This window comes from Vigna unguiculata, chromosome 1, assembly GCF_004118075.2.
Source record: "Vigna unguiculata cultivar IT97K-499-35 chromosome 1, ASM411807v1, whole genome shotgun sequence".
Taxonomy (NCBI): Eukaryota; Viridiplantae; Streptophyta; class Magnoliopsida; order Fabales; family Fabaceae; genus Vigna; species Vigna unguiculata.
The window spans coordinates 1069518-1084591 of record NC_040279.1 but is presented as its reverse complement, the minus strand read 5'-3'; the positions used below and the strand labels follow the sequence as shown (position 1 = coordinate 1084591).

General features: G+C 29.4%; 2 protein-coding genes across 3 annotated transcripts; one reads left to right on the top strand and one right to left on the bottom strand.

Annotated features, from left to right (window-relative positions):
- Positions 1-1676: 1676 nt before the first annotated feature.
- On the bottom strand, positions 1677-4096 carry LOC114164341 (QWRF motif-containing protein 7). The gene is made up of 5 exons (XM_028048978.1): positions 3458-4096; positions 2718-2951; positions 2493-2582; positions 2266-2376; positions 1677-1851 (listed from the first exon to the last, which is right to left on the bottom strand). The coding sequence occupies exons 1-5, from the start codon at positions 4082-4084 to the stop codon at positions 1768-1770; spliced, it is 1146 nt and encodes a 381-aa protein (XP_027904779.1). The 5' UTR covers positions 4085-4096; the 3' UTR covers positions 1677-1767.
- A 6934-nt stretch (positions 4097-11030) lies between these two features.
- Positions 11031-14155, top strand: LOC114162125 (F-box protein At5g07670-like). 2 transcript variants are annotated; one of them, XM_028045918.1, is made up of 2 exons: positions 11031-12333; positions 13512-13625. In XM_028045918.1, exon 1 carries the CDS (start codon positions 11166-11168, stop codon positions 12330-12332), a length of 1167 nt encoding a protein of 388 aa, XP_027901719.1. In that variant the 5' UTR covers positions 11031-11165; the 3' UTR covers position 12333; positions 13512-13625. The 2 variants fall into 2 exon arrangements, with proteins under 2 accessions (XP_027901719.1, XP_027901711.1); XM_028045910.1 differs by having other exon boundaries at positions 11035-12328; positions 13512-14155.
- Positions 14156-15074: the final 919 nt, after the last annotated feature.

Sequence of the window (15074 nt, the reverse complement as noted above, 5' to 3'; positions counted from 1 at the left end):
ATATATATATATATATATATATATATATATATATATATATATATATATATATATATATATTATATGCCAACATTTTTTACAACATCAAACTTTTAAACCTTTTAGATTATATAACAACAGTTTCACATTCTAACAAAGGCATGAAAGCCTCAAAATATCTTAACAATAGTCCAAATATACACCAAACTAAATATCAAAATCTTAATGTGTTCACAATTTAAAAGTCTAAATAAACACAACCAAATACTAAAGTGTCGGTCTAAAAACAAACACAAAACATGCTTAAGACCAAAAACACCAAACAAATATAATCAAAATTCAAACATCTTCAATAACAACTTTTGACTTGGTCATGACATTTCTCATCTTCTTTCCCTACAAGTCATGGCAACATTATGACATTTTCTCATCTTCTTGCCCTACAAGTTATGGCAACATTATAAGTAAAAGGTAAGGTAGTTAAATGTTAAATTGTTTATTGCAGCACCAGAAAAACAATATAATATTTACCTTACACGATTAAATCCTAATGTTTGGTCTTGTTTGGGAGTTAGTCCTCTCAAATTCAATCACAACATTGCAGGGTAGTTCGCAAGCTTGCATAATTAGACTACAAAGTTCGAGTAAGATTAATTAAATAATTTGAAACCAAATTTCTTAATCTAGAATATAGTTAAAAATTGGTTGATTCAATTTTTTTTTCTTGAATTGCATGTTTAAAAAATAGTTTGAATTGATTATGCGGGTTACAATACGAACACATTGGTTGTTTTTATATTATGCTAATGGGAGAAAAAAGAAAAAAAAAATTATTATTAATGTAAGAGGCATAATAGACAATTATGCATAAACTTAAATGAGACCCTTAAAGACAAATATGCATATTTTAACTCGAGTGAGATGATATCCCTAATCCATAAAAAAATTAATATAATATAATTATGTTTACACTATATTTTAAAAAATTCAATTGTTTTATGTAATAAAATATACTTTTAAAAAGTTGCAAGTATAATTTTAAAGACCATTGTTTTACAAATTAAAATATTTAGTCCCAATTATAATTTTGATCATTGCATTTTATAAAATTACATTTTCGGTCTATTTATTTTTCTATAATTTTAATGTCCTAGTTTCTAAGTATTTTTAATTTCGTTAAAAACATCCACGGTTATCACATAAAAAGTTCAAAAAGAAAGGCAAATATGGGGATTTTTTTTTGTTTTACTGTAATGGAATAGTTTCCTTAAATTATCAAATATTAACTTAACTTGTTTCACCTATGGATGATTGAAGAAAGACATTGATAAATAGATTGAAAATTAAAATTGTTTCCTCTACCTTCAATCTATTTTCAATATGTTTATTTATTAGTTTCCTTATGACATTTTATAATGAATTAAAAAAAAGGTATTCATTTAATTTTCAAGTTGTCATACTAAACATACTTAAGTTGTCATTGAGAAGAAGTGAATATTTTTCAAAACTAAAAATAAAGCAAAGTTTACTAGAAATTAAAAACAATCATTACAGTTTATCAACATGACTTCTAAGTATTAGCATTGGTTTTCATAAAAAAAAAAATACAGTATATATTAAGTTTTGTAATAAAAAGTAAATACATAAAATGAAAAATAAAAATAAAAGTACAAGGAAAAGAAATATATATTGGTCCTTAAAAGTAAATACATAAAATGAAAAATAAAAATAAAAGTACAAGGAAAAGAAAATATATATTGGTCCTTGAATATGTGTAGTGAAACCTCATTAAGCAATGCCATGGAAATAATTTGTGGTATTGGACTCCGTCACTGTTTGAATAAGCTGCACTCCAATGCTTTTCTCAGTCTCCTGTGGTATGTGAAATCAATCAAATTATTATTTATTTTCTTTAATTCAAAAGATTAGACATGAGAACTGATAAGAAAAAGACAAGTTTTTTATATTGAATATTGTCTTTATTTATATTTGTAATCTCTCATAATTAAATCAAATTTAATTTTTTTAAATTAGTTTATAACGTGAGGTTCGCGATTACAATTTATATATTTGACGAGTATGAAATAAATATTAATAGATGATCTAATAACAATTTAATAACAATAATATAATAGATTTAACAAATAATAATTTTTATTAAAATAAATTTAAAAAAGTAAAATTAATCTAATTTGATCTTATAAAACTAATTTGTAAGATTCACCCACTAATGTGATTCTAATATAATGAAGAAAGAAAAAGTGATTAGCAGTGTGCATGGCTTACCAATGAAGTAGAAATAATTGGAAGAAGGGTGAGAAGTTCTTCTAAGTACTCTTCTTCCTCTTTTAGGGTTGTGGTTAGTTCTGTAATTTGATAAAGAATCCTTTCAACCTGCTGAAATAAATTATACAAGTTGTATAATTAATTTTCCAATATTTTTTTAATTATCTATTTGGTTTATTTTATTTCTTGAATAAAAAGTAAGGCAATAATATGAAACAAATATGTACCTTTGTCTGGTATTTTGTGATTAATGGTTTCATATTCTCTATTACTACAATGGCTGAATTCAGTGCATCAGAGATAGATTCTGTGTCCACCTGTCAAGAAAATCAAATAGAAGAAAAATTTAAACTTCAATATTACGACCAAAATTGTTCTAAATTTTAGAAAACAAAAACATGATTAAACATGATTATTATTATTAGTGTGTGATATATGATAAAGAACATTACCTTAAGGTAGGTTAAAGGGATTAAGTTGGAGAATGCTAACAATTTTCTTGTCAATTTGGCAACAGATTCTTGATTTCTTCTCTCTAATTGTGCCCATTCACTGAGAAGATAGAGTTGTCCATTCAGAATTTTATAAAGCTTCATCACATTTTTCACCTTTCGCAATTCAACTCTTTTTTCTGTTCTTATCTTTCTCAGTTTCACAATTCCAACACATACAGCAAACAATTGTATCTGAAATAATGCACAAGAATAGAATATATCATCGGAAATAAATAAATTAATTAAACACAAGGTTGTTAATATATATTATCATTTTTTTTTCTATCAGCCAAACTTATGTTAATAAATTGGGTTAAATATGTTTTTGTCAGTTCATCAGGACAAATTGTTCAAAATTTTTGATCAATTTTATTAAGTTTATCTAATGTTTCAAACGCATTTTATTTTATGATAGTATTTGAGTTGGTTACATCGTTGACATATTTTCGTTTTAATGTTAACTCAAATATTATCATGAAACGCTAAATAAACTTAACAACATTTGATTAAAATGATTAAATACATACATTTTTAGAATTGAAGGACTAAATTAGGTCAAAGTTTTGAAAAAAAAAAAATTAATTCTAATTTTCACTTAAAGTTAAGGGAGCAAATCATATTTAACTCTGATAAATTTGTTGATAAAATGTATATATTATTTCTATATCTATATATACAGAACCACAGAAACAACATACCTCGGTCATATTCTTGACATTAGCCATGGCAACGTTAGATCTAGCATTGATAAACCTCCATTGCAAAAGTCTGTTATGCAAAACCCTAAACTGATGGTACTCTTCCTCTTGCATCGGTGACACTTTCTTTTGCTTGAAGTACTTCAAAACTTTATTAACACTACCACCAACACTACTACTACTACTTCTAAGAGGCGCTTTCGTCATCGGTTGTGGCCATATCGGAGATCCGAATGACCATCTTCCTGGCGAAAGCGCCCACGCAGAAGGAGACGAAGTCCTCTTTGAAGCTCCAACACTGTTGGCAAAGGTGTCATCTTTATTTTTCTTGTCTTGAAGCCTTGTACTTGTTTGCTTGTTGGGAATGGATGTTGTTAACGTTAGGTTGATGATGTTGTTCCCTTCATTGTTGTTGGGTGTTCTTGTTCTTGATGTTGACTTTGAACGTTGGATAGTAGTGATGGTGAATCTTTCACTAGAGCTGAACCTACGTGAACTTCTCTCCGGAGTAGTCATAGCTGTGGTGGCAGAGCCATTGCCGCTTCGACTTCGGACCAGCCGTGGTGATGGTGGCACCACCGTGTGGTGGTGGTTGCGGCAAGAAGAACTGTGGAACGGTTTCTCCATTGAAGAATTAGTGTGTATGGTTTTCGTACTCTTTTTGAGGAATATTATTCTCTCTCTCTCTATATATATATATATGATAGAATAAAGAGGTTCATTAGAAGTTGCAAGCACGTTAATTAGTACGAAGAACGTTGAATACGTACATGTCTCCACGCCATGCAAAAATGCTTGCACGTATATTATGGAATTCAAACGTCTTAGTTAATGTACTCTTTTTTCATCTTTAATACTTTGTGTGTGTGTGTGTATATATATATATATATATATATATATATATATATATATATATACTGTTGAAATGTGACAAAGGATATATAATTGAGGAATAAACCATTATTATGAGTTTGTTTGTTTAATACAATAAAAAACATTTATTTTTTCAGAACTTTTAAAATAAATTTTATGACTGGAGTGGAGTGGATCGTGTGGATGGGTAGTAATATTTTTATTCCACTATATGTGTTTGACTTTGTAACAAAATTAGGCATTTTGTTTCCTTCGAAAAATTTTGGTCAGAAATTAGTTATTACACAATATTGGTGTTCGTGATCTCACATTTTTCTATTGTCTAAAAACAACAGTGTTAGAGGGGGAAAAAAAAAATCTAAGTTGACAAAAGAAAATGGAAAATGGAAAATTTTGTAGTTCTCGTCACTCTTCTTATAAACCCACCAATCATTCTTGGCAATTTCTTCCCGCATTACCATAAATTGCGCAGTTGAAAATGTAAATTTTTATATTTAAATATATATATATATATATATATATATATATATATATATATATATATATAATATTCAATCTAGAATACAAAAGTTTTTGTACACAATCTAAAATTAAATTTATTATAATGCAATCTAAAATATACTTTTTATTTTATATTCAAGAATATACAATTTAAAATACATTCTTTATATTTTAAATTATATATTTTAAAATTAAAAATATATGGAGGCGGTTAAAATTATGGAGGTGTAGAAAGAAATGACCATCTCAAAAGTATTATTTTTCACTCTTTATATTAGAAGCGATGCAAATGTAAGGTCATTGGGCCAAGCCCATTACCTCGCTTTCTGTTTTCCTTCCACTTTTGATTTCCCCATTATTTTTTCTCCCTTTTCCAATTTGCATGTCTTTTCTTTTCTCTCTCAAGTCATTCATCTTTTTTCTTCTTCTGATGATTCTATTTTTAATTTTTATTATTTTTATCAGATACTACTAGTTAGAGGCAGTTGCATACAAACAACTGTTATCTAAATAGATTCTAATTTAGAATAAGTTCATTTTATTCTATAATTTTTATGTTATTTATAATTAAGATTGGTGTTAATTAATTAACATTTTTATCACTTTTGTATTATTAGAAATATTAAATTTATTGATTTTTTGTATTATTAAAAATATTAAATTTATTGATAAAAATTTAGTGAAGGATAATAAGATGCAATTATTAAGAAAAATTATCGATGAATTTTGATGTTTTATTTATTAGTGGAAATTTTTGTTGATTAGTAAGTTGTATAATTGTGGACCAATTATTTATTGGTAAATTTCGTTGATAAGGATATTGTGGTTGTTTATTCACGGATGTTAGTCATCGATATTCAAAGGAGACATTTTCTCCATTCTCGATTTCGCGAAAAGTCTGGTCTTTTCCTTTTGCATATTTTCCAAAATCCTCCATTCCAAAAATTTGTCTCAAATTATTCCTTTCCAGTGTCCCAATTTCTCATAATTTCGTTCTCCACTCAATATTCTTTTAAAGTTTTTAACTTATGCACGTGTCTTGTTTTTGTTTTTTATATTTACTATTTTATGTTATTTATAGATGAACTAAATAAAAGATTTATGATTTAATAGAAATATATTGACTTAACTCACGATCTGAATTAAATAAATTAAAACTTCAAATTACAAAGAAACTAAAGATGAAATTCTTACACTACTAAAACACGTAACTTCAGTGTACAATTTTTGTGTAACGAACTTACTTTTATAGTGAGTTTACTTTTATATTAGAATATCTAGAACATATATGAATATTTCAAGAAACATGATGCATCTTTTATATTTTGGTTCACTTGTATATTTATAATTTTGAAAATTGATTATATAGAATAAATTGGTTTGATGAAAATGTTTATAATTTTATGATATATTTGTAAGGCCCTTTTCTTTGTCTTATATGTATAGGGCTTGGTCTTTTGAGTTGGATCCAAGGTCAACCCACTTAGTATCCCAAAACTCTTTTCAGCCACTAAACTTTTCATTCTGCTTTCTTTTCGCAAAACAATTTCCCTCCCTCCTCCATCTTTTGAGTAGAAGCTTTGCTAAGACACAATTAGTTCCTCCTTTGAGTTAATCAAACTCTACCTCTGCGTAAGAAAAACTCTAAGCTAATGTCCCCTTTTTGTTCCTTTTTTGTTTAGAAGCTCTGGTTCCGCTTTAAGCTCTGCTAGGGTCTCAGTTTTGTCATTTTTGTTCCTTCGTGCCAGCTTCGTAAGTTACAATGGAACTGTGGTGCTCTTCTATGGGTTTGTTCTCTTTGGTAACATCTGTCCAGGAAATGGGAGCTAGATTTATTCGCATTTTTTATGCATATTGTGTGTTTCAATTCTGTTTCGTGGTTGAGATGCATGTTTGATGTTTGTGTGCGTATGAAAATAAACTGGGTATTGCTTGATATTGTTTGAATCTGGCTTGCATACGTGAATAGTGGAGAAAAACTGGTGTTTTCGCCCAGGCGAGCAAGTTTCGCCCAAGCGAGAGTATCAGAAACTCTCCAAGGTTTCTGCTCGAGTTGTCGCTCAGGCGACAAGCTCCAGTTTTGAGCGAGAGTAATCTCGCTAAGGCAAGGAGGTCTCGTCTAAGAGAGAAATCACAGAAACCTCATTGTCCCACTGCTCGAGCTCTCGCCTAGGCGAGATGGACTCACTTGAGCGAAAGAGTCCCTTTTGCCTGAGTGAGACCTCTTAGGTTGAGCAAGAATGAGGCATATTGGTTTGAACTCTCTATTTTCACTTGTGGATTGATTTAATTACTCTTAAAAACATGAAATTGTGATGATGTATGCTTCATGTGATATTCACGTGATGGGTATGAAATGCAATATGAATTGGTTGGTTGTCAGACGTTGGCATGAGATTATAATGCTTGAGATGACATGTAGAATGTTGTTGGTAAAAGAGCTTCATGGGAAACTCTTGGAGATGGTGTGGTTAGTGTATATCTTGATATAGGCAATGTCTAGATAAAGGAAGGTATCCTGAACTCTAATAATTATTCACACTCAGGTAAAGTAGAACTATTTATGTGGTGAGAGTGCCAAAAGGTCTTAATCTTCGGCATGATAATGGCCTTAAATGATCATGGGATTAATCTTGGGGTGTGGTTGGGTGATAACCCCTTGTGTCTAAACTCTACAGAGTTTAGAAACCAACACAGGCATATGTTTTCTTTAGAATTCTATATCAAGCGTATAAGTCGGATAATTGAGTCATAGAGTCCTCTAGTTTGTTTGCTATCACATGTTTGAGTGTCTACTGCTTTGTCTGCTTAAAAATTTGTTTTAATTATTTGCTTGCTATAACATGTTCAAAATTTCTTTTTACTCTAGCTTACCTTTTGCTTGTGTATGTTTTCTTGCGTGATTTTTTCTTTTGCAATGATCACTAATAAATTGGTGTGAACAGAGGTAGAAAACCCCTGGTGGTCATCAGGATGATGTTGATGGGAATGTTGTAGTTTAGGCGTGGGTTGGACCTTGCTCCTTAGAGCATATTTTGGGGCCTTGTGGCCTTTGTTGTTTTGTTTGCTATGTGAACGAATTTCAAGTTTAATTTGATATCAATTTCAAACTCTCTTCATGACATTGTTTCAAACTCTATCTATGATATTGTAGTGTGTCTTAGACTTATTTTCTAGTATATCTTGTGAATGACTGTAAAAGTAAATCCTTTTCATACTTTTGTCTCGTGCTCTATATTTTTTTATAATTATGTGATGTTTCGTTTATTAAAAATTTATTTTTATTAAATAGATTTCTCGATATTAATCTTATTGTCAATTTATATCATGCCTATTTTATTTTTTATTCCTTTATAGAATATGACTGTGTTTATAAATGATAATGCAGACTTTGATTACAAGTATAAGTATAAGGAGAATTAAAGGTTATATCTAAAAAAATAAAATTATATATATATATATATATATATATATATCATGATAATGGTTAGTGCTATATATGGTACATATTTATTATCCTTTTGACTTAGAAAGTGGCTATAAAGTAGTGACGAAATTTTCTTCGTAGATGTCACATTTTGCACCCAAAAATGCCCACATAACACATTTAACAAAAAGTTAACACATGTTATAATACAAAGCTAGAATTCGGTTTCTAGAGAATATGAATTTAGACACGTGTGTTTGACTTTCTCTATGGAAAAATAAAGATAGAAATTTTATTTTAGAAAAATCGAATTCTGGTCACATTGTTTAAATAAAAAGAAGAAAAATTAACGAATTTGATTAATTAAAAAAGCTAATATTTTGCAAATTTTTGTAATATTTAATTTGAGGATTAAATAAATTTATAATTATAATAAATATTAAGACTTTGTTTTATATATTTTAAATACAATAAAATTATTAATTTAATTTATAATAAAACTTCAAAATTTAAGATGTCTTTTGTAACTTATTGATAATAAAATATACGTATTTTGTGTTGATATTAATTATATTTTATAATTTATTTGTATTAAAAATACTATTTTACAAAAATAATATTTTTCACTAATTCATCTTCAATGCTTAATTACGTAAAACATTTATATACAAAATTAATTTAAATAATTAGTTATACTTATATAATTCAATTTTTTCAACAAACAAAAAAAAACTTACAAAAATTTGGAAATCTCATTTTTATAACAATGATACCAATATAATTCAATGGATATACACTACAAATTAACAATTTTTTAATAAAATTGAAAATTAGTATTTATATTTATTACTTTATTATTTTAATGATAATAACATAAAATTTACAAACGTTAGACGAAATCTGAAAAAAAAAAATTTAACACCTATGTTATTGATTTAAATTTATTTATTAAATTTTTAAAAATTTTATAGAACTTGAAATATATATATATATATATATATATATATATATATATATATATATATATTACTATAAGAAAATATTTAAATAACGGTTATGACAAAAAATAATTAATCACTACAGTCACCAATTTAGATATCAAATTATAAACTAAAAAATTATTGATAACAAAGATAATTTTTAAATTGGTCACTGCAATGAATTAAAATTAAGTTTTTAAATTGATCAGTACCATCAGTTATTTTGTAAACTACCAAAAAGTTAACATCTAATTGACATAATCAATTATTTCTTAGTCATAGTTGATTATAAGTAAGAAAAAACATTTTAATATAACTTCTGTAATCAATTATTTACTATTCATAATTAATTATATATTAATATAGGTAGAATTCAATTTTGATATTGAAATAATCGATTATTATGTTAAAAATTTAAAAAACCAAATTTAAAATGTAAAAATGTTCAACATTAACTTAAAAATTAAATTATGTTTTATATTTTTGTCTTAGTAAGATAATGAACAAGAAAGAGATACACTATTATAAAAGAATGTTTATTCTCAAAATTACCATTAAATTAACATATTATATTGTCATGCTTTACTAACATAATATATTTAACAAAATATTAATCTTAATTTTATTTGGGAATTTATTTTAATTTTTAAAATATTAAAATATTTGTAAAACAATAAGATGTTTTAGTTAATACATATATTAGAACTTTGTACCTCAGCTCGTGGATGTTGATTATCGTCTAAACTCATAATCATATTAGTAATTCAATTTCTATTAGGAAATAATATGAACAATACACTTATTTAATATTATTTTTCACTTTAAAAAAATAATTATTTTTTATTAAGACTATTTTATCTTTATAAAAATTGTCAGTATAATGATGTCAAAATTTTTTTTTCAGAAATTATATAATTATATTACATGGTAAAGAACAAAATGATATAGGTGAAAAATTGAATGTATGAAGACGTATAGAAAAGAAATAACAAAAGTAGTGAGATAAAAATATGGTGAAAAATAGTTAAGTGAGTTCAATGGATATGTACCATGTAAAACTCTTTTATCATCTATTAATTTGGTATAACTATAATGTCACTATTGGTAAATTCATCAATTAAAGAAATAAAGAGATTATAATTAGTATCCACTTTATAACAAAAAAAAGAGAGGGGGAAGAAGTGTTTGATAAGATAATAAACATTTATTATATTAAGATTTAGGTTTAATTAGTCAGATGGTATCTACTTTTATTTAGATGTATCAATTTCATATCAACTTTTACAAATGTGTTAATTGAGTCCCAACTTTTGAAAATATGTCTGAATTAGGTTTTTCTCAGCAAAAAATTATCAACACCACTAACTGTATTAATATTTAGAATGATTTACAAAATTAAGTATTGATATTTATATTAAAATTTAGTAGTAAAAGTCATGAATTAAGTGAACGACTTTAGTAATTTTTGTCTCAAAAATGTCTGATTAAGACATTTTTTCAAAAGTTGAAATAAGATTGACACATTTTTAAAAGCGGGTAACAAACTGACATGTTTAAACGAAATTGGATACCATCCGAGTAATTAAAACTAAAATTTAATTTACGTTGAGTGATGAAAAAAAAAAGGAAAAAAATTAGAAAAAGGGAAATAGAAAGAGGAAGAATGGTGAAATTTGTCTGTAGTGGTTTGAAAAGCAGGAAGAAGAAACAAAAAGAAAAAAAGAAAAAATGATTGGAAAATAATAAAAATTTTTGAGACCCACAACAAAAATGGTTGTTGTTAAGATATAGATATAGATTATAAGCAGAAAGCTCCACAAACAATGCCGAACACCAAACACGCCACAACAACAACAACACTCTGCTCCACTTCACAGATAACCGGGAATGCGAAGCTTCTTAACACCACCACCACTTCCTCCAAACGATGTCGTTTCACTCCAACTCCAAACCCAACCCTAGTTTCACTCCTCCGCCACCGTTAAATCCCTGGCTCAACTCCACCGCCGCCGCAGCAGCAGCAGCAGCTGAACCACTCAACCCTATGGTCCTCGCCATGCACCTCTCCGACCCCAAATCCAAAACCCTAATCCCCAATTCCACGCTGATACTAATGGACCGAACCCTGCTCCTCTCCGACGAGATTCTCATCAGAATCTTCCAGAAGCTTCCAGATTCGCAGCGAAACTCCAATTCTCTCGTCTGCAAGCGCTGGATGAACCTCCAGGGTCGGTTGGTCCGGACCTTGCGGGTCCTCGATTGGAACTTCGTGCTCTCGGGTCGGTTGACCCACCGCTTCCCGAACCTGAACCACGTCGATTTGGTTCCGGGTTCGTTCGCTTCACCGCAAGAGTTAGCCAACATTGTAGTGAGTCACAAGCAGGTTTCGCTGCGCGTGGATTCCACGTGGCGCGTGGAAAATGTGTTGCCTAGTGAGGCCGTTGACGCGGGTCTCAGATCGCTCTCCGGCGGCTGCCCCAATCTGCGGAAGCTCGAGGTCGCCGGTGCCGGCGAGGCCGGGATTTCGACCGTCGGTTCCGAGTGCGCCACGCTGCAGGAGCTCGAGCTGCAGCGATGCGATGACGCCGTCTTGCGCGGCGTTGCGGCGTGTCGGAATTTGCAGATTTTGAAATTGGTTGGGAGTTTGAAAGGGTTCTATGATTCCGTGGTTTCGGATATTGGGTTCACGATTCTGGCGCAGGGGTGTAGGAGGCTGGTGAAGTTGGAGCTTGTTGGGTGTGAGGGGAGTTTCGATGGGGTTAAGGCGATTGGGCAGTGCTGTGTGATGTTGGAGGAGTTGGTGATTGTTGATCATAGGATGGATGATGGGTGGCTCGCGGGGCTTTCGTTCTGCGAAAATTTGAAGACTTTGAGGGTTCAGTCGTGTAAGGTGATTGATGGAAGCCCTGGGTTGGAGGAGCATTTGGGGTGCTGTGAAGCCCTTGAAAGGTTGCATTTGCAGAAGTGCCAGTTAAGGGATAGGAATGGCGTGGGAGCGCTGTTTTCAGTGAGTAGGAATGCTAGGGATATTGTTCTTCAGGATTGCTGGGGGTTGGATAATAGCACCTTGAGCTTGGCTATTGTTTGCAGGTAATGTATGTAATTGGGGATCTTCTTTTATCTTTTTAACTTGGATGCAGTTTGTTAGGTTTTCAAGTCTTTTACAATTAGAATTGCAGTTTTATTTCGGTAATTAGTGTAATGATTGTTTGCATTAAATGCTAACATGTGTAACTGAAGTGGAATTATGATTCTGATTGGAGAACTATGTGAAGAACACTTCAGAAACTGGATCTAAGTTTTGTCCCCTTTTTTTCTCAGGTTAATTTTGACTTTGAATTTGAATTTGTAAATGTGCAAATGGATTTGGCCTTTGGTAAATTTGGGTTTGCCTTTTTTAATTAAAAGAAAAAAAAATTGTAATTGAGAAAACAAAGATAGGAATCAGGATTTATTTAAAATGTATTGAGCAGTGTAAAGAGTTCTTGTTCTGCAAATGGGTTGCCAGTATTAGGAAGGATGTTGTTAACATTTTTGTGAAAATATACCCATCTTGATTTAAATTTTGAATTATAGTAGTTTTTACTGTCATTTAACCATGGGTTGTCGTGTATTTGTATTTATAATAATTACTTTAAAATTTATTTATTTTAGCTGAATTCTGATAGTATAAGACAACATAAAACTAAATACATACATACATACATATATGTGTGTATACACACATACATACATACATAGCATTTTTTATTTGAATTTTTGAATTATAATAGTAAATTTAACCGACACTTTTTAAATTATGGATAATGTACTTTTGTTTTCCTGCTTTAAACATTTCCCGCTTCAATAAAGTCAAATAGATGAAATTTTTGTAGTGTGTAGGTGTATAATTGTGTTACTAGCATCGTCCATAGAGAGAAATCTTAAAGCTTATGAAGTTGAAAATAAGTACTTGTAACTTGTGGTCCAGGAGTTTATATTGCTTTTTAGAGTTTATCTTAGAGTTTACCTTTTTGTGATCTTCAATCGGGGATCACTTTATTTTAAAACGTACGGTTTCTTGCAGCATCAAAGAACACAGTACTGACAGTACTGATATCTTTATGCATATATTATTTATCATATAACTTATCTTTAGTTTCTTGCAGCATTGAATTGTTTATCATCAAAGAACAAGTTATGCAATCCTTAGTGGATAAGTTATATGGATGTGTTGTGAATAAACTGAGATTATTTGTTACTTACATAACAGTTGTTACTGGTCTATTTTCAGGCGGGTGAAATTGTTTTACGTAGAAGGATGCTCGTTGCTTACAACAGAAGGTATAGAGTCCGTAATTGAGCATTGGAAGGAGCTAGAGTGCCTTAGAGTAGAGTCCTGTAAAAATATAAAGGATAGTGATATCTCTCCTGAACTTGCAACCTTGTTTTCTACTCTGAAAGAGTTGAAATGGAGACCTGATACAAAATACCTTTTCCCTTCTGATATGGGCATTGGCATGGGAAGGAAAGGTGGTAAATTTTTTAAGAGAACATGATGATATGATTGATACATCTGTATTCACTATATGTAGCAGAATCTAGGCCATGGTATTAGGAACATATATATATATATTCTCACTCACTGATTATAGTGAAATTTGTACCATTTTGTGATCACGTAGTTAGTTTAGATGGTTCATAACTAGAATATATCATTGATAAGGGGAGATTGTTACTTCTTCTACCTTTCACCAACAGTGTAATTACCTATAAGCTCAACCCACTTCATTCCATGTTGAAATTGGGTAACATGTTGAAATTGTTCTTTTGTTTCTGCAACTAGAATAAGGAACATAACCAAAGATGTAATTGTATGTATGCAGAACACACAGTTGACTTCAAGTTGAGAATTGGATTGGACCCATTTGTTTCATACATTCTATTTATTTATTTCTTTCTTAATGAGTAACTGTGGAAGTTTGGAAGAAGCATTGCAACCGTTGTATGTGGGGCTATGGCACATTTTGATGCCATAAAGTTTTCTTTTGAAGATGTGATTAGTAATTGAAGTTTGGATGATTGTGTAAACCATCATTGACATTTAAGGGACTAAATGATGATAATCCATTTGTCTTATATATGAACTCCAATTAGTGTAATCACCTTACAGAAAGATAAATTATCAAGATAATCATTGCCTGCACCAGGAAATTTTAACAGATATTTTATATTTTAGAGGATTTAAATCACTTTTTTGTTCAGGTTTATTAATAAAGTTCAACATTTAAAATGTATTTTTCATAATGAAGAAATTAAATTATCCTACCCAACTACCAATTTAATTTAGATTTAAAAGTTTAAAATGATTTTTTCAAACAAAATATCAGATAAATGAGCAATTTAAATTTTAAAATTTCAATCCAATAAATTTGAACTGTTTCCATTGAATTAATTGTCTGAAAACTTTTATTTCTATTTAATAGTTTTAATAATTAAATTGTCAGCAAATTTATCTTAAAAAAAAATAAATTATTCAGATAATATAGTAAAATTATGTTGGTACTGAATTAGTTATTTGGAACTTTTATTTCAACTTAGTCGTTTAGAAAATAAAGTGGTGGTGTTTTGTTTTGCAAACTAAAAAAACAACGTTTAAATGATTAAAAATTTATCTCCAATAAAATTGAAGTTGTGATACAATTAATTGCTACTTTTAAATAAAATTTAAAAGTAAGATCTAGGATTTATAAGACATATTTATTAAAATATGACATATGATATAAAATTTAAAATCTTAAACCTTAAGTAAAGGCATTTTTATTGTAAAGAATATGCTATAAGATATCATTACTTT

Excerpts from the sequence above, each read along its gene's own strand:
- LOC114162125 (XM_028045910.1), top strand. The coding sequence starts at position 11,166 with ATGTCGTTTCACTCCAACTCCAAACCCAACCCTAGTTTCACTCCTCCG. Across the intron at positions 12,329-13,511 it reads AGCTTGGCTATTGTTTGCAG|GCGGGTGAAATTGTTTTACG; the intron begins GTAATGTATGTA and ends GTCTATTTTCAG.
- LOC114164341 (XM_028048978.1), bottom strand. The coding sequence starts at position 4,084 with ATGGAGAAACCGTTCCACAGTTCTTCTTGCCGCAACCACCACCACACG. Across the intron at positions 2,952-3,457 it reads ATGTCAAGAATATGACCGAG|ATACAATTGTTTGCTGTATG; the intron begins GTATGTTGTTTC and ends GCATTATTTCAG. Across the intron at positions 1,852-2,265 it reads CAATTATTTCTACTTCATTG|GAGACTGAGAAAAGCATTGG; the intron begins GTAAGCCATGCA and ends CACATACCACAG.